Source organism: Pleurodeles waltl, chromosome 8 (genome assembly GCF_031143425.1).
Source record: "Pleurodeles waltl isolate 20211129_DDA chromosome 8, aPleWal1.hap1.20221129, whole genome shotgun sequence".
Taxonomy (NCBI): domain Eukaryota; kingdom Metazoa; phylum Chordata; class Amphibia; order Caudata; family Salamandridae; genus Pleurodeles; species Pleurodeles waltl.
In genome coordinates this window covers 978,781,640-978,807,928 of record NC_090447.1, presented here as the reverse complement: position 1 = coordinate 978,807,928, position 26,289 = coordinate 978,781,640, and the positions used below count along the sequence as shown (strand labels likewise).

Genomic DNA, 26,289 nt, shown 5'->3' with positions numbered 1-26,289 from the left:
CAGCTGGGTACAGAAAGCTCACACTTCTCTGTGCCTCTTTTGTGGTGCTCGAGGTTGGAGACAGCCCCAGTGCTTCTTGCGGTGAGAAGCATCAATCTATACAAAGGATGTGTATGGAGAGTTGCCTTAGGAGGGCACTTGAAAGAAGACCTACCCTAAAAACCAAATCTACAGTCAGACAGTAGATCCACATCCCTATCTATAAGCGGGGTATAAAAATGAAGCCTAAACTCAAAAGCGGAGTAAAAAAATGAAACCTAAACCAACTTATGCGTGCACCACAAAGTATGCAAAGACTTCTGTGCAACCAAGGCCAGTATCTGTCCAACAGCCAGTCTCCAACATGTGAGGGGACATTATCTGAAGCCTGCACTTTCTGCTGGAAGAACTGTGGATCTTCCCTGAGGTACCTAAAATACACCTGCCTGTTGAGAAGTAATGTGTCTGCCTGGTCCTGCAGGAGGAGAGTCTGTCAAGGAGAAGAGAGACCCAGTGTGTTCCAGTGGCTATGGGACATTCAGAGAGTGCGCTGACTGCACCAGAGTGAGCTAGGTAGCACCTGTATCAAGTGGGGCCCGCTGGTCTCTTATCTGAAATCCTCAGGGGACCAGTAACTGTTGTGATCACCATAAGCCCAGAAGAAGCCTCAAGTGTGTGACAGTCGTAGGCCCAGTCGGGCTGCAACTACTTGATCATCATAGGCGCAATTGGAGCAGCAACTGCATGATCACTATATGCCTAGTCCGGGCCTCACCAACCTCTGGCACAGTAAGGATAATAACTGCCTTGACCACCAAGGGCCCCATCTAGGCTGGGACTGCCTGTGGCTCAGGCAGTGCCACATCACCGCATCTATAGGAGACTGCAGCTGCCAGATCTGCATTAAGTGCCAGCACCATGGACTCAAAGGATTGAGGCCATGCAGGCACGTAGAGACATGGCCTGCTCCCGGCTCCCACATCCAGCTCAGCAAATCTGTTGCTCTTCAGGGCTCCCGCAGTAGGTATATGGAAGGGAACCTGCAAGATATGATCAAGGACTTGAAAATACTAACCTAGTATTGCAAACGGTAAGATCGGACATGGAGTTCACATTTGACTGTGAACAAGGAATTATCCCCATCTGTATTTCATCCACACTATTTAATGATTTCACCGAAAGGTGGATCCAGCAGATAGGGGGCCACTCAGGAAAGGATTAATAGAGAGTGATCAGTAAGAATATAGCACTATAAAGGTGGATTACACCCAGGAACACTAATGTGGATATGCACAACACTGTGTAGTGTTTAGAACAACTTTATGATTAAAAGTACTTTCTTTCTTTGGGCTGAACACTGAAGTTATTGTGTCTGTTGGTTGATTTTTAAGTGCTGAGCTTGAGTACCCCATACTACTCCTTGAGAAGCCAGTGCCTGGAGCCATAGTAGGGTGGGTCACAGAACCCACTGGAAAACAGCCCCAACCCTAATGGTTAACACCCAGTTGCCACAGTGTGTCATGTGGATCACTCCCCCCTCCAGGCCCCACCGAACTGGGTCTGACAGGATCCCTTCACACAGGGAGAATGCAGCCATAAAAGTTGCAACTCCGTTTACACATGTTAAGACAAGTATGTTGTGAGATTATACAATGATATCATTAAGAAAGACAAACAAGAACACTTCAATAATGTCACAAAAGAAGTTATTATCCACGTATTAAAAATCTGCAGGGGCATTGAATAACCAAAACAGCATCCCCTGTATATGAATATTTGTACTTAGTATTGATAGCTATCTTACACTTCTCTCCCTGATCAGTTGGATCATTCCATATACCCTGCCCAGATCCAACTCAATGAACTTTAGCAGTAAGTTATAAAATGAGAAGCAGTAGGTGATTCTTCATGGTGCGAGGTTTCACTGTAGCCTACACAGTGAGGAAGATCTGTTTTCTTTTGAAGAAAGAAGAAAGGAACACCTATAGGAGTATTAATTCTTTGTATAAGGCTTTGTCAATGCACTCCTTGAGTATCAGTTCTTTTGGCAAGAAGAATTTTTTTTTCCTTTAAGGTATATCACAACCCAAGATGAGATCACTACAACAGTCATAGGCACAAACAGCTGGTATCATCTAGGAAAAAACGAACTTGGGGACATATGTACGAACATGTTTTCCCATAGACACAAAATGGGTAAAACCCTTTGCTACATCTGGCCCTTGGGGTTAATAGGACTAAGGAATGATACCATGAAAAACCCAAGATGATCCATAATGGAGGGATATTGAGGACATCAAAGCTGGGATGTCTCCTGTGTTCATGTGACTGCAAATGTAGTGCTCTGGGGCTTGCAAGTAAGAGTTCCATAGGAGAGAAGAGACCCATCAAAACATCTGATCATTTTGGGGTTAGACTTAAATTTGCTGTTGTGCAGGCCAAGACTCCATTTTCTGCCTGATCACTGGCCAGTGATCTGGCAGAGTCTGTCCTTATCTTTTGAACAATCTGTAAAAGTGCCAAATTATCCAGACAATGACATTGATATAAACACCTAATGAAACATCAGTGTGGGACAGGTGCCTTGTTATCTGTATTTTAAGGTCTGGTAATGAAAATACCATAAACAATGTAGTCTGAATTAATGTATTTTTGGCATACTGGTTTATAATAGTGTACCTTAGGACTAGCATATTGATGCATACAGGTTATGTCAGGAGTTTAATAGAAATTCCCCAAATATTCCCCATGTAATAGAATATTGATGACCAACGGTATTAAAGGCTCATCAAGTGGCCACTTACAGGAGAAGTCATCATTCCATATTATCGGCCAAATACTGCCGCAAATCCTGACAGAAATTGCCAGATTGGGGCACTTCTGCAGCATTCAGTCACACGCTAGGGGCTGATACCAAGACACTTCCTGAGAGGAGATCCTAATAAGTGCAGCTTTTGCTGAAAGCATGTATGCAGTGTGCGGAATCCCAAAAAACCCTAGATGCAAATTGAGCTACTCCACGCTGTTACAGTATAGCACATATAGGTAGTCCTTAGGGCAGAGCTTCCTAAACTTCTTAGCATTTACAACCCAATTTCCAAATATGCTTTCACGACCCACCTAGCTTTAATGGACATGAGGCAAGCAATTTTTTAATATAACTAAAGCATCATGTGGTAGTACACTGTCATTTCCAGACAGCACATTTTCAATTGAAATGGCCACTAAATTTGAACAGACGTACAGTTTTCTTATAAAAACAATATACTGATAAGGTATAGAAAACTGATTTCAGTTAAGTTATCATTTGTGCATCACCAAGTAACAGGGTCTTGATCCTATTAAAGTGTTTGCTTCCATCACACTTCAGAACTACAAAAAAGTGCTACATGTTTTTCTTTTCTAACTTCTGAAGGTGTGTACAGTTCATTTACAGATATTTACATTGTGTTGTGTGTTACAAAAAACAACAACCTACAGCCTTTCCTTGCCTATCGGTGAGCAAGGTTGTCATATAAACCACTTTACTTTCTCTGAATGCAAAGTGAGAGGTGTTAGAAAACGCCAATCCCCCCAGTAAAAAAAAAAAAAAACATAAGCAGCGATTTGTCAGAAGACATTGCTTGACTTTGACCAGCATTTGAAGCACAGCCAATGTGACAAGATAAATACAAATTTAAAGGCATATTTATTTATTGCTTGGATAATTGCAGCCCACCGATTGGTTGCAACCCACAGTTTAGGAAACACTGATTTAGCATGTTAGGTTGCCAAATTACATTTTAACCACATTAGAAATGTTCAAACTAGTCTTTTTGTCAGTGACATGCATTAGTGCTGTTCTTCTAGTATTCTGTGTGGATATTATACATGTGCTAAGCAGCAGGATGAGACTGTTGAAATAAATGCTTTTAAGCGTAAAGTGTCTTTTCTTATTGCAGTACTTGTATGTGATCTCCTAAAGGACATAATTGGGCTTTAATTACCATTAAGTCCCTATCCTTGCTTTTTTTTTTTTTTCTTTTTTTTTTTTTAAAGAGGCTGCCAGTAACCTAGAAAGCACAGACATCGATTCAATTATGTATCGAGGGGGTTGTGTGGGACTACAACAACCTGTACTTTCATGCTCAAGAGTTGGTGCACTGAAAATAATTCAGGCACCCGTGGAAAAGTCAAACATTGTAGAATTAAGCCAGAGTCTTAGTGTACGCAACAAACAGGACGGGGATGGACTGGGAACAGTTACAATTAAATAGGTAACACCCACTGCAGGAAATTGCCCTCTCTGAAGGTTCACCCCAAACGTTTTGCCTTCCTCCTCTTTTTCTGACTCCATGTTTGTTGGCTTTAGGACTCTGGGCACTTACCACTGCTAACCAGTCTTAAAGTGCATGTGCCCTCCCCATAAAACATGGTCACACTGGCTCATACCCAATTGGCATATTTAATTTACTTGTAAGTCCCTAGTAAAGTGCATTACACGTGTCTAGGGCCTGTACATTAAACACTACTAGTGGGCTTGCGGCACTGATTGTGCCGCCCACATAAGTAGCCTCTTAACCATGTCTCAGGCCTGCCATTGCAAGGCCTGTGTGTGCAGTTTCACTCCCACTTTGACTTGGCAAACTTGCAAGCCTTAAGCTTCCATTTTTATTACATATAAGGCACCCCTAAAGGCAAGCCCTAGGTTGCCCACAGGGCAGGGTGTTATAGAAGTACAAGGCAGAACATGCACTTGTAAGCTTAACATGTCTTGCTAGTGAACAACTCTCAAAGTAGTTTTCCACTACAGTGAAGCCTGCTCCTCTCATAGGCCAGCATTAGAGATTACCTTATATGCTTTTAGGTGGCAATTTCTGATCTGAAAGGACTGGCAGTGTCGTGTTTGGTATGGTTAGAATGGTAGTGAAGAATCCTGCTTACTGGTGAAGTTGGATTTAACATAACTATTTTAGAGATGCCACTTTTAGAAAGCATGCATTTCTCTGCCTTTACTGCTCTTTATCTGCATACTGATGGGTCTTCCTGGGCACAAAGGGTGGAGGGGCTCTCTATTACACTTCAAAGGCTAGTGGCCTGATTACACACAAAGGACCAATACCACACACAGATCTCCTGGCAGACAGGACTGGGTTGAAAGGGGAACTGGTGCACTTCAAAACCACTCTGTGAAGTGTTTCTCCACTTCAAAGGTGCATTTGGGTATATATATACTTGGTCTGTGGCCCCCTAAAATCAGACACTTCAGGACCTACCACTGGACTCTGTCATAGGGACTGCCATGCTGCCCAAAGGGCTCATCTGGACTGCTTTTCTGGAAGGACTGCTCTACTGCTTTTTGCCCTGCAGCCTGCTAGCCCTTGACTCTGCTGGAAGGGCTCGGACTTCCCCCACAAGTGCTCTCCAAGGGCTTGGACTGAGCTTGTCCCCTGTTCTGAAGTCTCAGGGCCATGGAAGACTTCATCTGAAGGAGAACATCCACAGCGTGGGAAAAAAACGACACAACGCCTGCAAAATTCGACAACGCCTGCAGAATAGACACAGCGCCTGTCCAATGGCTGAAGAATCACTGCATCACCTGCCGGATCAACACAGCGTCTGCTGCCTCTTCACAACACGTTTTGAATTTTCCAAGCATCGTCCCTAGGAGGCATAATATCCCCATAGTATCGGTAGTGAACACAATTGATTTGGTTAAAAGGTGCAGGAGGAATTGTGGTAGAGTCAAATCACATTTTGCATAATTCATCACTGAACCACTCAGGGAACAATATTCAGTAGCCTGAAAAACATGGATGTAGTGCTGCTCTGGGAGGTGGGAGTAGGGGATCACCATCTTGTAAATCAAATCGCAAATGGGTGGCACAACTTAAATGTGTTTGGATAGTACTGACCTGATCAAAAAGAATGGCATTTTCTTGAAAAATATCCAGTTCAGCGAACACTTCAGCCATCTGCTGCAAGGCTGAATCCATTGGTTTGGGTCTTAAACATGGCCTTCAAATTATTTTAAGGACTTACTGGCACTAACCTACATCAACACTTAGGATCGGATGATAGTGTGCACCAGCCTCATTTGTTAGTGTTCAGAAGGGAACAATTCTGGGACGAACAACTAGTGCTGGAATATGTGACGCTCTGAGGTGGAGAAGTGTTGAGGAGGATGCAGTATATGAACTGATAATGCAGAGATGGAGAATTCCATAGCAATAAGTGGGGAAGGTACAGTTCTAAGTCAAGTAGGCCATCCTAGTGGCTCTTTTCAATTACATTTAAAATTGTCCACTAGCCCTCAAAGAGTACCAGGTTTGTAGGATATCTAAGTTATGCATGCCTGAGGAATGAAAAGTTTGTAAGGTAGTCAGTTCTGAAAAAGCATGCATAAGTCACCTCATGAAGCGATTCAGGGTATTTGCCAGTCATTTACGTGATATGGGTTAAATATCATGTGATTACCTGTGAAATGGATCTGTCCAAAAAAAAAAAAAAAAAAACTGTCACGCATAGTGAGGACTACCGGATACGGAATGTTCTGTACAAATTGTAACAAAACAATAATCAGTTTATGATTTCAAACTGATGTTATTCTGTGCTATAGTTCACTTTGGAGTACATATTTTACAATTCTTTAAGACCCTTTCTAAGCCTTTTTGAGATTTAGGGAGATGGAAGGTTGGGAACCAGGGTTAATTTTCATGCACAAGGGCAAAGACTGTGGTTGCTTCAGGTTAGTTTTCCACGGAGGTAGTGCTTAGTGGGGATTTCAGACGTGGCAATCCAAAGGGTTGGCTATAACCGGAAAGAGGCGCCACCTTAAGGCCAAAACCATAAACATAAGGCAAAATCAAATCTAGCACAATCTAAAACACCTTCGGGATGTGTGAAACAAATGCACCCAATAGTCCAACATTAGGAATTTTCCTCAGACAGTTTTTCTTTTGAAGCTTTTTTTTAGGAAAACATTTGTAAGGGTTACCTCGAAGAAAAACATTTCAAGGGGCTCTATATCCCAAGAGGGAAGGTCTGCACTAGAGTAGAAGCATTTGCAAGATTCACCCATGTATCGCCATGCTCAACTTTAACCCTACTTTCCAAAATGCTATTAAACTCCTGCAGCCCCATGTGCTAGACTGCAGGAGAGGTGCCTAGAATGTAGTAGTCTGCACGTTAGAAGCTGCTTAAAGTTGGGAATTTCAGTGAAGTCAAGGTTAGAAGGGATGGAGAAAATGTGTTGAAAGTGTGAAAAGAAAGGAAGATGCTAATTTATCCTCTGGGAAGGACACTAGGAGCATTGATCCCCCTTGTAAATATAACTCGTCAAAGAAGAGCATGCTTGAAAGACAACAACTTTGCTCCCTTTTGATGACTATGCTCTCTCCGCATCAAAATTAACACAAATGTTTCAAAAAGAGGACTATTCTAGGTCTAGAATTCAAAAAAGGCCCTGTTAAATCAGAGGGGAGAATCCTTGTGCACACCTTCCAGTGTTACCTTTAATAAAATAAACCACCCTGCACAACGAAATACCAGCATACTTAAAATGTGTAAATTTTAGGAGCTTAAAGTAAGGCTTCCCAAAGTAGGTACTGAGAAGATGGGGTGTTTGCAAGTGTTCAAGATACTTCCTGTGACTCCCTGAGCAAATTGCTATAATAAATAGAGAATTTATGATGTGCTGACTTGTTCATTTTGGATTAGGTATCAAGGTAGTTAAAAGTTCCCTAAACTTACATGGTTTTAGATACTCCAAAACCACTACTAGCCCGTGAGCAGTTCAGTGGCACTTAGGTAAACATGCAGTGTTTCAAGGAGCTGCCACCGGAGTTAACCCTTGACATAATGGGGCATCCTTGGCATTTATGTGGCATATCCCCAATGCTGGCCCTGGCATATTGGAAGTTATTATTGACATACAGGGGTGGGGCAGGAGGGGCAGACTTATAAATGGTACAGTTTTTGGCTGTCAGTATCATCTCCCTCTAAATGAAACCTTTGATAAGTAAAAAAGAAACAATAACGCATAGCTACTTCTGAGTAATCAAAGGTCAGAAAGACGCACAAGGAAGGAGCATTTTGGGCGAGAAGAAAAATGTAGAAGGACGATCAGAATTATGTAGTGCTGCATGTCTAACAGGCCTGAAAAAATTTACCACATCACCGAAGCCCTGATGGAACTTCATTGACTACCTTGGGGACCACATCTTCAAACCCAGCAGCAGGCCCACAAGAAAAGGCACCTCCACCCACCTTTCTTAGAAAATATCCACATCAGGCGCCAGAACGCTCCCAGACTGGAGCTAAACAGCTGTAAAAAACACACATAACACGCCTTCTACATTCACACAGTCAGTGTCTGGAAAAACATCCCCACTATTTCCTATCCACAAAGATATTGAAGACTCCAATTACACTCTTGGCTCTTACCCTGTACAGTGCTTCATTTCTTCTACAGAGGTTTGGCTATATAAATAATAATAATAATGACAGAAGAGTAGGTAGAGAGATGGTGAAAGAAGACTAAGCTATACTAAATGTTAGGGAGAGAATACCAGGGGAAACCACAGACACTACCTCTAGGACAAAGGAGATGACAGAGTGGTGCAAATTATCAAATAAGTAAAGATTTAATATACACAGCCAGTGAAGAAGGATGGGATGTAAGAATCCCACACTAACCAAGGAGGGAGGTGCAATTCGCTTAATGTAAAGGGAAAATGGGAGTGGGCTAACAGGAAGATGAAGACAGAAACAAAAATAGGGGATGTGCCATAAAACTAAAGGGCGAAGTGGGGTGGGGTGTACAGCCACTGAGAGGAAGGGGTAGGTTGAATCATAAGAAACAATCCGAGCAGAACCATCAAAACACCTTAGCATCAAAATATGTTCATGTTTTTCAGCTACCTACATGCCCTACATCAAAATCAGAGTGTTCAAATCAATTAGCTCCAACAAGAATTAAATTGAGTGTTAGATCACATGTTCTATTTTACAGTTTGATTTCTGAAGAGCAACATCACAATAGATCATTCATCTACAACGCACCCAGTTTTTGTCATATATGGAGGAAACATGGGGTAAGGGGTTATACAGATTATTTACAATACGTATTAGCTTACTGCGAGAGCCTGTTTTGTACATCTGAAAGTCCACCTGCGCTCTGTGTGATATGGTGGAATTGATATACACAGATTATTTCATATTGAACCAAATGCCCACCAATTATTATTAAAGTTAGAGAAGATTCAGGTTGTCTCTAAAATAAGTTACTAGCACACATTCATCAGTGATCTACAGAAAGCTGGAGTTGTTAAGGGGAGAGGGACATCCCTTTCTTAAATTAACTATCCGTTTCCAAAGCGAGACTAGCCAATTTCCAATGTTTGCTTATAAATTGCTGGATGGTGCAGTTGCTACTGCTAGGTTCCCATCTTTATCAATAAATCTTAGTTGTTGGACTGTGAGTTGTTGAGAAACTGCACAACTGGTGCCAACGCCAACTGCCAAACCATTGTGGCTGAGAAGAATGTGCCTCCTGCTTCTTTCAGTGGTGTTGTTTGGCAATGCAGCCAGGCTAAGCCTCTCAGCACTGCTCCCATTAAAATGTTTGGTCTGTGTGAAAACAAACAAGCATGCTGCTTTAACTCCTCCTTTGATTTGTTCCAACACCTGGGGGCTGTCTGGAAATGGATGAAGGAAGCAGGATTATGGTAGGGTTATGTGGGGCCTTGTGGTGATCTGTGGCTTGTGTTGCCTGGGCCTTGCGGGAACCATCAAACAAGGATCATCTAAGGGCCCAATTAATTTTTGCCATTTTTCAGGCTTGCCATCTTGTGCTGCCTTTGGCTGCTGCCTACGGTGACACAACAATGTTTACCCTTGCTGCCGTTAAGGACTCAATGCTTTGTGGTTTTATGTCGCGCACACACCCCAGACCCCTTCAAAACTGTTGGGATTTATTTATTTGCAGTTTTATATATTGCAAACCACACCCAACACGTAGCCTAGCCCTGTATATAAGAGATTAGATATTAACAAAAGAGGCAACAAACTGAAAACTACAGGATGTCTAAGTTTCCAGTGGTGAGGGAAGTAGGTAGGGAGAAAGCCTTTACTGTGAAGTTAGGAATATTCGGCGAGGTGGACGGAGAGTGGACGGAAAGTGGATGCAAAGATATGTACATGGTTGGTATTCACCACACTTTAGATATGGTAGTGAACGTGATGCAAGATAAGTCCATGAGTGATGTGCCATCCAAATTGTTTCCAATTCTGTGGCTTATCGGGTCTTGGGAAAAGCAGCTAATCATTTTCTTTCTGGAGGGTGGCACAGGAGGGTTTAACTCTTAAGGGAGGGAATGCTGCTCTAAAAGCTTGGGGTGCTCCTTGAAAAACGGGTTTAGGGTGCATCAGGTTTTGAATGATGTAGTGATCTAGAATCACTGGGCCAGACAGTTTGCCGAGTTACCATGTAGGGTCTTGTACAGGCCAGCTTGAGAATGCTTATGGCCTCAATAAGAAGCCATTTTGAGGTTAGTAGTGTGGGTGGAATATGCTCAGATCTTTTTCTGGCTGATACCATTCTTGCTGAAGAGACGTGCAAGGCTCGGACGAGGAGGGTGCCTGTTGTGACTGAGATTTCATCTGACAGACACCTGTGGGCTGAAGTGAGGCTTTGAGGAGGGGGAACATTCAGGACAGGGCACTGTAGGTTTCCTTCACCTTCTTTCATTTTCCACTCTTCTCATTTTGAGGGTAGCAGTACAACATATATATTTATATTTATTTTAAAAGCAGTTAAGGGCAAAGCCTGGTAGTTGGCTACTGGCGTGTACACTCTTCCTCTCACTTAATACACAGTCATGTTCTTTGCTTGTGTACCTCATGTTCTTTTCATCAGGGCTAAAAACGCAGCCAAAGTGCAGTAACATGCTACATTCAAAGCAGCTGGACTGGCTGATCCAACCATGGTGTTGCAAATAGTGTACTAATTCACCATTTGAATGTCAATACCAAAATACCGGCTGTTAATGCACCTTGATAAATGTAGTACACAAGATCAACAAGATGCATGTATTAATGTTAGTCCTGGGTAAATTAAACTATGGATGTGAGGGTTAATAACATAGTAAAAGCGAACAAAAAAATGCGGTCCAATGATTGATACCTTTCGAAATCAGACATGTCAAAAAAGCAGATGAGAAGTGAAAGGCGTACACAGAGTAGCGGTTCATAAGGTAAGATTCATGGATATGTTGGTTACCTCATATTCTTTGTGGAGAAGTTCAAGTCTTGTTTTGCGAAGATGTTTTCTTACTGTATGGGTAAATATGCATTCATTTTCCCCTGTACCACCTACAAAAACAACCAATTGCATTGATTAAGATAATGCCTTTCAAAAGGATCGCTTACAAGGCTAAGAAAATTACCAGCGTAATACAGAGGCCACAGTAGTTCTATACTAACTTCACATAATGTAGAGTATTACGTCTGGTTAGTTTGTAGAACAAAGTTTTGAGCAAAAAAATATTGATAATGAACCACATCTAGTTTGCCCATTATTACCCCAGAGCCCCTCCCCTCGTCTCGTCTCAATCACTCTAGTACCCAAGACCCTATTGTGGCAAGGAGAATATCAAAGTTGGCCTGCACACTTCACAAGACAATTCTAATCTACTAAGCTCTGCTAGCCTTCTTCTTGAAAAGCCGTCCTCCAGACAGTAAAGCAATCCTTCTGAGGAGTATGCACAAGGTATTAAAACTATTTCACAGACATCAGTACAGACTCCTACTTTGAAATCTTCAAAGGAGGTATGGAAAGTCTGCTATTCCAGCATTCCTGACACTTATAACCTGTCTAAGCTTTTTTTTTTTTTTTTTTTTTTAAACTGACCCCATGTTTTGCTTTAATGCTGACTGAGCCAAAATACACATACTGAAAGGAGTCGAAAAGATTCTCTGGAATGCACCTCTTAATCTGAAGAAGACACTTATTACATCTTTTTGCAAGGCTCGTGAAGAAAGACCTGTATAGCCAAAGGTGTACCTTTAAAATGTGCAACAATGAAGTAAAACCATGTACAAAGAATCTTCAATCTATAAACAGCAAATATATACATGCAAGGATACACTTATATTGTGTGTGTGTGTGTATATATATATATATATATATATATATATATATATATATATATATACACACACACACACACACACATATATACACACACACACACACACACACATATATATATATATACATATACACACACACACACACACACACACACATACACATACATACACAATGCAAAGCAAATAGTCGGTGCCTGCCTCCAGTACCCAATGAATTTGCCTAAACAAAGAGTTCACTTGTCTGAAAGAAGACAGATAAAAACTTCACTCAACCAAGACTGTCGATGAAAACTAGCTAGGAGTCCCAAATGAGAGGAGGTGACTATTTGCTCTCATTCATTAATGGAGTTCAACCACTTCTTGCAAATTTGTAAACCTTTTCTATTGGCAAAGTATAGATACATGAAAGAATAAACCTAATTTCACAGAGATAAGAGAGATTTGGTGTCTGAACACATCTGTTGGGCCTTTCCAAAGAATCATTGGCTCACGCCAACCAATGGGCAAACAGTACAGAAATATCGCTTGTGAGCAGATTGCTGCTTACCACTTTTCCATTTGTGGGGGCTTATTGTAAGTGTCAAATCCAGGTTAACTGGAAGCCTCTTCAGAAATTTGGCCCTTGCTGTATGCAAGTCACAGATTCAAATAAAGCAAGATATTACTTGAAAGACAATTTCCCTTGCACGCCTTGGCCTTCATCTTAGTTTTCTCAGCACTTCAGAGGGCTGCCTTGCTTGGTGCTCATACCTGCACTGGGGAAGCAAACATGTACAGGCACTCGCAGCTATAGAAACTGTTAGGATCTCATCCAAGCACATTTTTATGATGCACATGAAAAGGTGCGCCTAATCATGGCCCAGATGCATTTTCATATTTACATGGTTCATCTCTACGGAGTGCCTGTAGAATGGATACCATATTTACCTCTATGTCTGTGCTTATGAGAACATTTTGTGGCTATACTATAAAATAAGAGCCCTGCATAGTAAAACTCACTAGTTCTTCTACTCATCAGGAGAGGAATGCAGAACTCTGCCAATAAGCTGCCTGTTTCCCAAAGCTGTGGCAGTACAGGATCTGCAGTTTCACACTGGTATCTGATGGAGCCATATTTTGTAAGTCGGCTAAGTCCTGGTTCTGTATTTTAAGTTGCAAGGTGTTCAGAACCCTTGAAAGACACCCCAGTTTTCTAATGGAATAACGTTTATAAATTATATATTGGTTTTGAATCTTGCTAACACAAAGACTTTTCTTGTCTTATCTACTGAGGCTCCAGAAGTCTTGTGAGCAGGAACGGATTGGGACCATAAAGCAGACCGGGCAAAAATATTAAAACTAGCCCTGCTTCCTTTCTCGTCCCTTTTCTCGATCACCTTTTTCTCTCAGTAGCAGAGGTGCCACCAGCAGACTCCTGCCTTAAAAAACACCTGCCTCGAATGGCTCCAGCCCGCAGGGGAAATGCTCGGAGAAAGAATAACGAGGCAGTTCAGCATGTGAATAGTTTAAAGAGTGAATTCCCAGAGCTGGTGTGGCACAAGTAACAGTGTATAATTTTGCGGAGACCTTCTCGGGGTACCCACTTTGGAAAGCATCTGTCCTGTTTTCAAGATCTGAATGAGTTTACAGCACAGATCCTCTCAGAGCTCTGGGTAAAAGTGCAAAGAAACCCTCAGTGAGCGAATTAGATCTCCTTCAGATCTGGAGTACTCCCCTCCAATTTAAAATAAAGACATATGTGGAAGTTTTAGATGTGCAATGCATATTCGTAGTACAGTGTAAATGACACAGAACATGCTCTCATGACTTTGTGTTCTTCTCAGTGGGCCTTATAGTTCTACTCTAAGCTGCCCCTTACATAACCCTTTTCCCACATGTTCCCCCAAATTGTACAATGATCTTCAAGAACAGTCCAATCCTCACAATAGCCATTCCTATCCCTCCCCCTTAACTCCCCCCCACCCCCCCAGCGCCCATAGGAGGTCTGCAGAACAAAGCGTGTAACAATATTACTAGTTTGATGTAGCTCAGCTACCTGAAGAAATTATGTATTGAAGACAATTCGGCCCAGCAGGAGGGTACCGGAGGTCAAGTTACTTAATGAAGTTGCTTCTGATATCCCCTGAACTTTGTTCCCTTTAAAAGTAAAATATACATTTTAGATGCAGGTTTTTCAATTTGACAACATTATTGCATCAAGCCAGGAGTGATGGCTCTGTGGACAAATGCATTAAATGCAATGGTCTGTGGCTGGCCCCAGGCTCAGAGGTTCAGACCCGAGGGTCTAATCAACCTTTCATGTTTTTGAGATAGTTAAAATGAGCATTGCCAAGCTGGTTAAAAATAAACATCTGTTATCAGTTCCAAGACCCCTCAGGGTGGATGATAACATCATATGATACAGTATGGGTTGAGTACAGTCAGATATATAAGTTTGTATGGGAGGGGGCTAACTCTGCCCAAACTCTATCGTTCTTTCTGATGCAAGACAAACCTGATTCTGTCCCAGCCACAATTTCAGAGGTAATCTTTACATGTAATTGACTATGCCATTCTGCTAATCTTTTAGGGTAAATGTCCTAAACAATGTGTTGTGAACAACGCGGATGTTTCCCAAGCAAGCGTAACCACACTTGCTGGAACGACTGCCTTTTTCTGTGCCTTAACCACGCATGTGCAGAACTACGCATATGCGCGCTTAAGGCACAGGAAAAGGCAGGGTGGATCGGGAGAGGACACAGTGAGGTAAGTGGGGCTGGGGCAGGGTTGGGCATTAGGTTTTAGGGTTGGGGTGGATTAAGGGCTAGGGGTGGGTGGGGGATTCATCCATTGGTTTTTTTTTTAGGGGTGGGAGGTTTGGGTATTTTAGGGTGGGGGTCACGCTATTATTTTTTTTAGGTTTTCGGGGTGCAGCTGGATTGAGGGCTTGGGGTGGGGGATTGGTCTTTTTTCTTTTAGGGACAGGGTGTGGGGGGTCACGCTATTTTTTAGGTTTTAGGAATGGGAGGTGGATTAGGGCTTGGGGTGAGTTACAACAAAAAAATCGTTATAAAGGCATGCGTGGTAAAAGCATGCATGGAAACAACATGGTTGTGGTTCCGACAGTGTTGTTAAAGCATGCGTGGATCCATCATACATTCATCTTTCAGTGATGTGCAACTGAATCAGAACTAGCCCTACAAACCCCTCAGAGGTTATTCTGCCATGTGATTGACCCCTACTTCTTCTACTTAACATAAAACACTTGCCTTTCAGAGGTGATCCAGGCATCTGTCAGCCGGTCACTGGTAATGCTGACATTTGAAGGATTCTGCTTTAAGTCGTCTAACTTATCAGAAAGTACCATAAAGGGTGACTAAAATCCAATCAAACTGCACCTTCGCCATATGTACTACCTCAGCCACTCAGGCTTTTTAGCCTGCAGCACCATGCTTTCTGGGGCACTCAGTTTTGCCTTCTTCCTTTATAAGTGTAGTTTCCCATATCCCAGCATGTGACTTGCCATTTGTGAAAAGAATCAGAATTGCCTGAAGCTTTAGCAATTGTCACAGGGCCACTACGCAGATGCTGGCTGACTGTTCCTAATCTCTATGGACCATTCAGAGGGAGATTCGCGGAGAAACACTTAATGCAAGACATAAAATACAAATGGTGTTAGCAGAATGATACAATAATGGTAACTTTGATCACAGTATCCCCATGCTTAGATTCCTTTTCAGCGCATTTAAAATAACCCAACTATTGACTGCACAGTACAGAAGAGCATATTTGTCACTATGCCTGGAAGACTACAATGTACACTGCCAGAATATTTCCAAAACTCAAAAGCGACCAAAACAGCACTGAAAACGTCCCTTATCACACCCGACACAGCAGACTGGGTTGATTTAAACTACAGATACACAGTGAACAAAACATTATCTACAGGGGATAAGTATGCAAGTATTAAAGATAAACAAAAGAAAAGGGACATCACCCAAAACGATATCCTACTATACCTTCTCGCAGGAGAAAAAAAAAAAAAAGTTCACTTATTGGAACATTCCAATTCTCAGTTCATAGCAGTGAGATTTGATTTAAGTCAATAACTCACGCAGAGTTAAGAAAAAACAAACTCCACCAAGAACGCCCTTTTGAATGACTTCTGGTCTATACATTAAACCAACTGAGTTTAACAAAAGTTGTCACAGTCTTTATATTATTGTTTTTACAAGCGCCCTAACGTTGCTTAAAGATTTAAGTTATAATAAATATAAAGTTAATGTCTTACCTATAATCTCTTTACAAGGATTCTCAGATGTTATAGGAACCCTGCAAGCAGGGCACTGGTTATTGTTCCTCAGCCAAACTTCAATACAGACGGAGCAGAAGACATGGTAGTTGACACAGATGACAGGCTGGCGTACCTTTTAAGAAAAAGGACAAGCACATGGGCATGAAATGCAAATAACATTTTGACTAAAAAATAAAAGAAAATCTATTTCTTCAATGTATATAGTTGAACTCATTTACAAACAAAATAAGACTACTGAACCCTATGTCATACAACATACAGATGTGTACATGTATAGGTACACACAAGTATATGCATGTCATGAGTATGCAAATAAATGTGGCCCTTTAACACACTATTTAGAACAACTGTACTAATAAATATGCAATCACACATTTCCCAGTACGGTATAAAGGTCATTTCACGTTTATTATCACAGTACAGCAAAAATGACGAGAAAGACATATTTTTTCTACCTAATAGATTGCATATAATAATTACCTTACACACAGAAACAACTATCCTAATAGTCCGATTTCACCTTGCTGCACAATTGCAACCCCTTGCATCCTGCTTTTGGTTAAAAACTATTTGTTCAAACAGATTCAAATGAAAAAAAATAATGGCATGAAACACAGGCAGATGCACACGTTATAATATGTGATGTATTACCTTTGATGATAGAGGGTAAGGGTATCATGACTCAATTTAGGTGTCGCCTATGGAGAGTCAGTGAGTTTCCCATACTCAAGAGTAATAAAACAGCACATTATAATTTGCAAATATAGGATTCAATTAACTATTCCCAATATGGAAAATGTTTTGGGATAATGAAAATATATAAATAAATGTGGAAGTAAAAGTAACTTTGAATGTGAATTAAATGCACTAGAAGCCAGATTCAAACCAAACAATAATATTAGAAAATTGCATTAACATTTAGTCTTACTTGAGTCAAGCTCACATTCGCCCACTTTCATTCAAAATCAATATAGTTCAGTAAGAGGACACTTGTCGCATGTTGTAGGGCATGTATCTCTAATGCTTGTTCATTCGTTTTAGCAAATGGATTGCAAAAGTAGATTAGTTAAAAATGCAACAATGCAATACAATCAAGGAGGCAACATTCCTTTTCAGTGTATCTGTTGCCTTACAACAGATTCCATTCTTAGTTTAACGGACTGGGGGAAGAAGAGGATTATCCAAAAGGGTATAATTCATTTGTAAATTGCTAATGCATTTATTAAAGATTTTCCTATGGTGTGTTGAGTTTGTCATTGGTCTAATAATGCTTGACTGCCAGCTGACAGAGATAAAGTACACAATTTCGTGACGAATCATCTATCAAACCCTGCATGAGCTTTGCTGGAGAACCCAAGCAAAAAACTATATATAAACACAGCTGAAAGGATGTGCATGGGGAAATGCTCCAATGTACTCTGAATGTACTACAGAAAGCTATCTTTATGATGTAACAGAGGTCAGAAATGTGGATGTGTTAAGAGTAATTATTGTTAAAATTTTGAGTTTTGTGGCCCCTCATTTAATCATTACTGGAACCTGGGGACCCCCACTGAGTAATTACTGGAAGCCAGGACCCTAGCTTAAGAATTTTCAATGGGTGGAACTGCAAAACTATACACACCAAAAAAATATAGAAAACAAGCATTTATCAAACAAATACACACACGATGAACTATATTATTTAATTCACAAATATTAAAAATCCTAACATTTTAATGGGAGGGTTGGAGATTTTCTAAATTCAGATGATACCACTCATCGTCCATACTTTGCTCTGTCTGATGCACTTGCGTTGCTCCCATGAATCAATATGACAATCCGAGAAACAATTTTAGGATACTAACACTTTTTAGCCTCCAATTTCAAAATCCAGAACACTTAACATTTTTCAATTTCACATTTTGCTTTTTTATTCATATAAACGTGATTAATGTTAATATTATTTGATTTTCTAAGCAGACGTGGATCCACATATTAGGTTTGGAGACTACCAGATCCCTCCGAACCACAGGTTAAAAACCACTATTTAAAAGGTCAGAATCAAATTGTCCTGTCTGAGCAGGAGAGAATAGGAGTAAACTCCCGGGCAAGGTGTGGTGATTGCACTGGAAGTATCTAGTGCTGAAGAGAAAGGCTAACCATTTGAAATTAAAAACGAACTCTGAGCTCCATATGGTATGTTCAATTAGTCATATCAGACAACTGGCTTAAAAATAAAAATATAAAGTTCAATGAGCAGAGGAGGGTCACAGCTACAGAAAAGAACGTATCGATCTGTTGGGGCTCTGGCAAGGCCACGGTTTTCCACAGCCAGCATGCTGGCCTACTGAAATGTGCAGCAATGTGTGAAAGCCCTGAGGAAGCCGCAGAGGTGACCAGTGTGGGGTCAAGCAGCATTAATGGCTGAGCAGAAGGCCCAGAAAGTGTTCCCCACCTTCCATCACCCACTCTGGGGGACACAGACACAGCATGTGCAGAATGGCTAAAGCAGCTCATAGGTAATGGAAAGACTGCTTAACCGAAGCCTGGGCAGTGCAGCATGGAAGGTGTCCTGCATTTGAAAGATGAAAACCTCAAATATGGTGCTTTCACTGCTCACTTTGATTGGGGAGGGTGTCTTGACACACACTGGCAGTGCCACTTTAGAGCTGGATAATGCAGGAGACAAATGAGCACACACTTAACTCACTTTTGATTGCTGCACTTAAATGAATATTCACTCGAACATAGCAAGGTTTATCAACATTACCCAGTGACTGAATCTACAAATGAATGAGACTACAAGGGGGCTGGGGTGATACCTCTGCTGATGCAGTGTCTGTGGTTACTGCCATATGTATCAAGTCTTAATACACCATGATCCTGCAGGAGGGAGGAAAATAATTAGATATACATTTTTAAGGAGCTTAGTCCATACAAAGCTGTAGACTCAGTTTTCAGGCAGATGGAGTTCTTCAAGTCCACTTACGCCATACATTTGACACTATTAATTCAGCTGACTGTATTCCCACCTCCTGTTATAATATATTTGTGGGTAAGGATGAGGGCAAAAACTAATACAATTTTATTATTAAATATCAAAGTGATATATTCTCCTTGCCGTGTAAATACCTTGGTCGGGGGAACAGACATATTTGAGCCATACATCAGGCCTTGAAAAAAATGTACTCGCCTGCTTGCTATGGCGAGTCCTATTTTATCAGGTTGAGCTATTTTTTAGACCTACTCTCTCCTGGCTAGCTGACAAAGAACAGGTGTTCTGTTCAGTCAGAAAGTGTAGGAGCAATAATGATGTATTTAAATCTTGTTCTCCTCACATTTACTCTGTGTTCAGAGACAGAGGTCAAAAGTCAGTTTGTCCTACAATTAATTTTCCTTCTCAATGCAGAGCTCCAGGAGTTTGTTAGGTTTTTCCCAGCACACAACTTTTAAATAGGTAAGTCAACTGTACAAACATTTCCAAAATATATTTCAGTAGTTGTAAAAACCCATTGTTTGTACTTCTCACTGATGGACAAATCAGAACTCTTTACTTGGTTATGTGCAAAGAATAAATATTTTTTCTGAAACCAGATTTTCACAGATTGTTAATACATTATATAGTTTGGTCAGTAAAGCTGCAAGTTAGTGGGAAGGTTTTGGACAATTCTTGTAAATGTTCTGTCTGTAAATGACAGTGTGCAACCACATCATAGTAAAATATGTACTAAAAGCGAGTGTTTAAACACACTGAAAAACACTTCTGCCTAGATGGCAATGCTATTAGTAAACTAAGAGGCAGGTAATGGATCATGTGATCCCTATATGTGGGCTAGATTCTTTTTATTCATGAAGCAAACATTTAGGCCTTCCATTCGTGTCTGGCGGTTCTTGGACCACCAGACTCATGGTGGCGGTCTTACAGCCACTGGTCTGGCGGAAAAGACCGCCATATTAAGACTATGGAGGTCAGACCGTTGGGCTAGAAGTGAGCACCTCCAGCCCGGCGGTAGCTATCATACAGCTAATCGGTATTACGATTCGGCAGCCCACCAGCATTTTTGTAGCGGTCGCACTGCCACAAAAATGTTGTAGGTCATGCACCCGGCGACAAGAATCTCCATTCCCGTCGCTGGCAGACACACCCCACACCTACATTCTTGCAACCCCACTCACCCATGTATTTGCTTACACATACCCCCAGACACGCACCCAAACACACACTGATACACCCATTCACTCGCACACACACACACTCAAATAGACATACACTCGCATGCATGCACTCAAACTGAAGGCCCCTTCCCCCCTCCGCATTCACACAAACGTACACACACAACACCCCCTCGGCATACACACACTCACACACCCCCTCGGCATAAATGCACTCGAAAATGCGCACACACAGACACCACCTCCCGCTGCATTCATACACACATGCAGACACCACACATTCACACAACACCCCCACTCCCCTGCCCCCCCACCCCGCCCCCGTTTCGGACGATCAACTTACCTGTTTCGGCGAGGTGGCCATCCAGGTGGGGATGGGTCCAGGCACTTTCCACTGCTGGTGGAAACCGCCTATATTACGATGTCGGCCAGGCCAACGGTATAGGATTTCTACGCAAAATCAGGCAGAAATTTGCACAACTTCGTAATATGGCGTTTTTTGGGCGCCTGCGGCATCGGCGGTCTTTACAAAAGACTGAAGTCGAAATGAGCACCTTAGTCTATTTAATCAAAGACTTTTTTTTGTAAAGCAGAAATGCAGAGCTCACATATTTGAGGGTACCCTCATATGTGACAATGAAGAAAATTGCAAATGTGAACTAAAAAGAAATCTGACTAGGATCACACAATTTGTGACCCATTTATGGGTCAAGTACATTACAGTTATGGTCGAGTAGATTACTCAAGTTACTCGTTACTGCAGGTCTAGTAAAAAGTTTATTTTTGTTCGAGGCCTGTGCATGCTTAACCTCACAGGGTCCTTCTTGACAATTGTTTTTTTCGTAAGCACTGAATGGTAAACTAAACTCACCACTCTGATATACTTCGTATGTGACTGCTGCCTTTTTGTCAAAGTGTTCATAGGAAAGATCAAGAGCACAACTACAGAAGTCACAAAACAAAAAGTCACTATGCTCAAACATCATCACACCGTGCTCAGTTACATTCAGCTGATTAGAGACGAGAAACTGCAGAGGAGCAGCTAGTGACTGCTCTTGGCTGGGTACATGATATCTGGAACCTTCTTAGAAAGGTATGGGCCTTCAAGACAATAGTTACAAAGAAGACAAAAGTAACTTTGGGGTTCCTGTGAAACAAGATTAAGCACAAGTAATCTGATGTCCTTTCACACAAGCTTCTTTTCCTTTCCCCAATTCCTCGTACTCTGGTGTCTTTCGTCCTTAGATTACACCACCTCTTTTTGGCAATGAGAAGTAATGAGATGGCAACACAAACCTACGTGTTTTTATGCACACATGCTCCAGTTATGGGAAGAAACACAAGGTGGAGTTTGTTAATGCCTGGAGATCATACAAGTGTCACGGAAAGGTAATTCCATGAAGACATACAGGAAGCTGGGGCATTGTTGAGCCCTTCTAAGCACAAAAATGGAAGTTTAAGGCTTGTGTGTGCTGAGAGGCCGTGAAACACAGATGTCAGTGTTGTAACGCAGTGTAGCTTTTGACCAATGGAGGAGTATGTGTCAACATTCAATGGAACGCTTACACCTCCACTGAAATGCGGGGCAAGTCACAGCAGACGCAGGCGTCAAATGGCCATTTTAGTACAATGTGAACAGGAAGAAGTTTACATATCAGCAACAGCCAGCACTTAATGTATGTATGTATGAATGAATGTATGTATGTATGTTTATCAGTACTGTATATTTGTTTAAAAAGGAATGCTTGTTCACTCGCTGACAAGCACAGCAAAAATATTTACATTTGACATCCATATATTTTATTTGAGAGTAGAGCTATATTAAAACATTTGCCAGAGTTGGAGGTAGAGGAAGGAGAGGTCAAGATAGATGAATACCAAGAAATTGTAAAAACAAATTACAGACCAGTTTTGACGTTCAACCAAGTCTAGTTGTAGTTAGACATACATTTTTTAAGAGAGTCCAAAACTCTGGAGAATATGTGGATGTGTATATACCAGCACTTAGGAGCTTAGGGGCTGAGTGGCAATTTCAAAATGTTGCAGATGAACTTGTCAGAGATCAATCTGTGGTACACTGTAGTGATAAAGCCATCAAACAAAAGTTGCTGTCTATGGGGAACCCCTTGTTGAAAGTTACCATTAAAACAGCGAAAATCATCGAGACTTCACATGCATCAGCGAAGGAACTGGACAGCAAAGTACTGAACCAGTGGCAGCAGTGAACATTAATGTTATTAAATCTCCTGGAGATCCCAGACAGGGGACAAATTGAAGTGCATGCACAAGCTGGAAGACAGTGTCCTGTGAAAAATGTAGTCTATAGACAAGGTAACAAACGAGGGCACTTTGTGAAAGTTTGCCAAAGCCAGCGATCTAAGATGTCTGCTTCAGTAAAATGTGTCATTGACAAGGGTGCACTGGAAGAAGATGGAAGTATTGCAAGAGATTTGAGGGATATGGTCTGTTTCATTAAAAGAGAGGATATAAAAACACACGACCCCAGGTCATGTATTGATCCTTACTTTCAAATTAAAGTTGGCAGTAGAGTGGTGACATTGTTAGTGGTTTCTGGAGCATGTATACCCATGATTACAGAAGAGTTATTTGATAAGGTCTGGCCAAACAGACCGTTATTGCCTACTGATCGGAAGGCTATATCATACTAAAGACACAGTATTGACATGTGTGGGTGCACAGACGATATTTTGGAGTTCAAAGGGCGCAGAATAGCAGGGAAGATTTATGTGGCCCACAAAGGCCTTCAAATTCTAGGGTGGTTCCACCAGGGACTCTTTGACATAATCCTTAAACCAGGTACTGAAAAACAAGTATTAGCTAGAACGGATGTTGAGAGCTTAGAAACAATTATGAATAACTACCCAAATGTATTCTCTGGTGAGTTGACCAAGGTCGGGAATTTTAAACACAAAATTATTGTAAAAAAAGGGAGCAAGACCAAAACAAAATCAGGAATGTACCCTTTAGCATTAGTAAAGATCTGGAAAAAGAGTTGGAAATGTTGTGCAATAGGGGCATAATTGAACCCATTGATTCCTCACTGTGGCTGCCACCATTGGTAACAGCTCACAAACACAGTGGGGGGAATTGAGAGTGTGTGGACCTTTACTGCCATCATAGAGATATGGGTTGACTCTTATCCATTACCCAATATTTCTGAGGTTTTAGCAGGACTGAAGAGAGCAACATTCTTCTCAAATCCAGACTTGGCTTCAGCCTACCATCAGATTTATTTGGAAGAACAGTCAAGACAGTTGACAGAGTTTGTTTACCCTTTTTGGACATACCAATAATACTGAATGCTTTTTGGACTGGCTTCGGCAGCTTCCGTCTTCCAGAGAGGTATGGTTGCTATGCTCAACAGAATACAAGCAATCTCCATATTTCACGATGATGTTTTATGTAGGAAAATAGCTCCCTGTTGCAGTTATCCCTCCCCCCCCAACTTATTGCCTGATATTGATGCTCATTTGACTGAGAAGTGTGCTGGGATCCTGCTAACCATGCCCCAGCACCAGTGTTCTTTCACTAAAAATGCACCACTGTTTCCCCTGGCACACAGATAAGTCCCTTGTAAAAGCTACCAGTGGTACAAAGGGCCCTGTGACCAGGGAAGGTCCCTATGGGCTGCAGCATGTGGTGTGCCACCCTAAGGGACCCCTCACCTAACACATGCACACTGCCATTGCAGATTGTGTGTTGGTGGGGAGAAAAGGGCAAAGTCGACATGGCATCCCCCTCAGGATGCCATGCACACAAAATACTACCTGTGGCATAGGTAAGTCACCCCTCTAGCAGGCCTTAAAGCCCTAAGGCAGGGTGCACTATACCACAGGTGAGGGCATAGCTGCATGAGCAATATTCCCCTACAGTGTCAAAGTCTATTGTTAGACATTGCAAGTACAGTGTGGCCATATTAAGTACATGGTCTGGGAAGTTCTCTAGTGGCTACACTGAATACTGGTAAGTTTGGTATCAAACTTCTCAGAATAATAAACCCACACTGATGCCAGTGCTGGATTTATTACAAAATGCACACAGAGGGCATCTTAGAGATACCCCCTGTACTTTACTCAATCCTTCAGTGCAGGACTGACTGGTCTGTGCCAGCCTGCCACTGAGACGAGTTTCTGACCCCATGGGGTGAGAGCCTATGTGCTCCCCAAGGCCAGAAACAAAGCCTGCACTGGGTGGAGGTGCTTCACACCTCCCCATTGCAGGAACTTTAACACCTAGCAGTGAGCCTCAAAGGCTCAGGCTTCGTGTTACAATGCCCCAGGGCACTCCAGGTAGTGGAGATACCTGCCCCCCGGACACAGCCCCCACTTTTGGAGGCAAGTCCGGAGGAGATAATGAGAAAAAACAAGGAGGAGTTACCCACCAGTCAGGACAGCCCCTAAGGTGTCCTGAGCTGAGGTGACCCTGTCTTAAGAAATCCTCCATCTTGGTTTTGGAGGATTCCCCCAATAGGGTTAGGGATGTGCCCCCCTCCTCACAGGGAGGAGGCACAATGAGGGTGTAGCCACCCTCAAGGAGAGTAGCCATAGGCTACAGCCCCCCAGACCTAAACACACCCCTAAATTGAGTATTTAGGGGCGACCCTGAACCCAGGAAATCAGATTCCTGCAACCTACAACAAGAAGGACTGCTGACCTGAAAGCCCCGCAGAGACGACAACTGACTTGGCCCAAGCCCTACCGGACTGTCTCCAGACTCAAAGAATCTGCACAGCGACGCATCCAGCGGGACCAGCGACCTCTGAGGACTCAGAGGACTGACCTGCACCTAAAAGGACCAAAAACCTCCCAAGGACAGCGGCTCTGTCCAGAAACAACAACAAAGCAAGCAACTTCAAAGAGACTCCAACTTCCCGCCAGAAGCGTGAGTCTCCACACTCTGCACCCGACGCCCCCAGCTCGAGTTTGGAGAAACTAACACTGCAGAGAGGACTCCCAGGCGACTCCAACAACGTGGACACCCGGAGTTGACCTCCCTGCACCCTCCCCCAGTGACGCCTGCAGAGAGGATCCAGAGGCTCCCCCTGACCGTGACTGCCTGGTAACAAAGGAACCCGACGCCTGGACCAGGCTCTGCACCTGCAGCCCCCAGGACCGAGAGGAACCACCTATCAGTGCAGGAGTGACCAGCAGGCGGCCCTCATCCTAGCCCAGTTGCTGGCTGGCCCAAGAAGACCCCCGGTGCCCTGCCTGCATTGCCAGAGTGACCCCCGGGTCCCTCCATTGTTTTCTACGGCAAAACCGACACCTACTTTGCGCACTGCACCCAGCTGCCCCTGTGCCGCGCAGTGTGTGTTTTGTGTGCATGTGTGTGTCCCCCTCAGTGCTCTACAAAACCCCACCTGGTCTGCTCCCTAATGACGCAGGTACTTACCTGCTAGCAGACTGGAACCGGAGCATCCCTGTTCTCCATAGGTGCCTATGTTGTTTGGGCCCTCCTTTTACCTCTGCCTCTGACCGGCCCTGTGTTGCTGGTGCTGTGGCTTTGGGGTTGCCTTGAACCCCCAACGGTGGGCTGCCTATGCTCAGGAGACTGAACTTGTAAGTGCTTTACTTACCTGAAAAACTAACTTTTATTTAATTCTCACAGGAACTGTTGATTTTTGCACTGTCTCTACTTTTAAAAGAGCTTATTGCCATTTTAACCAAAACTGTGTGAACTACTGTTTTAAATCAAAGTTCTATACTTAC

The 26,289-nt window shown here is 42.4% G+C and overlaps 1 protein-coding gene across 1 annotated transcript in view; it reads right to left on the bottom strand.

Moving 5' to 3' along the window:
* The window catches only part of OBI1 (ORC ubiquitin ligase 1), a 165,335-nt gene that overhangs the window by 93,618 nt on the left and 45,428 nt on the right, over positions 1-26,289 (bottom strand). Inside the window, exons 2-3 of the mRNA XM_069205215.1 lie at positions 16,382-16,517; positions 11,240-11,331 (exon numbers count right to left, since the gene is read on the bottom strand). Of these exons, the coding sequence (XP_069061316.1) occupies positions 11,240-11,331; positions 16,382-16,517 (228 nt within the window). The remainder of the gene's footprint in view (positions 1-11,239; positions 11,332-16,381; positions 16,518-26,289) is intronic.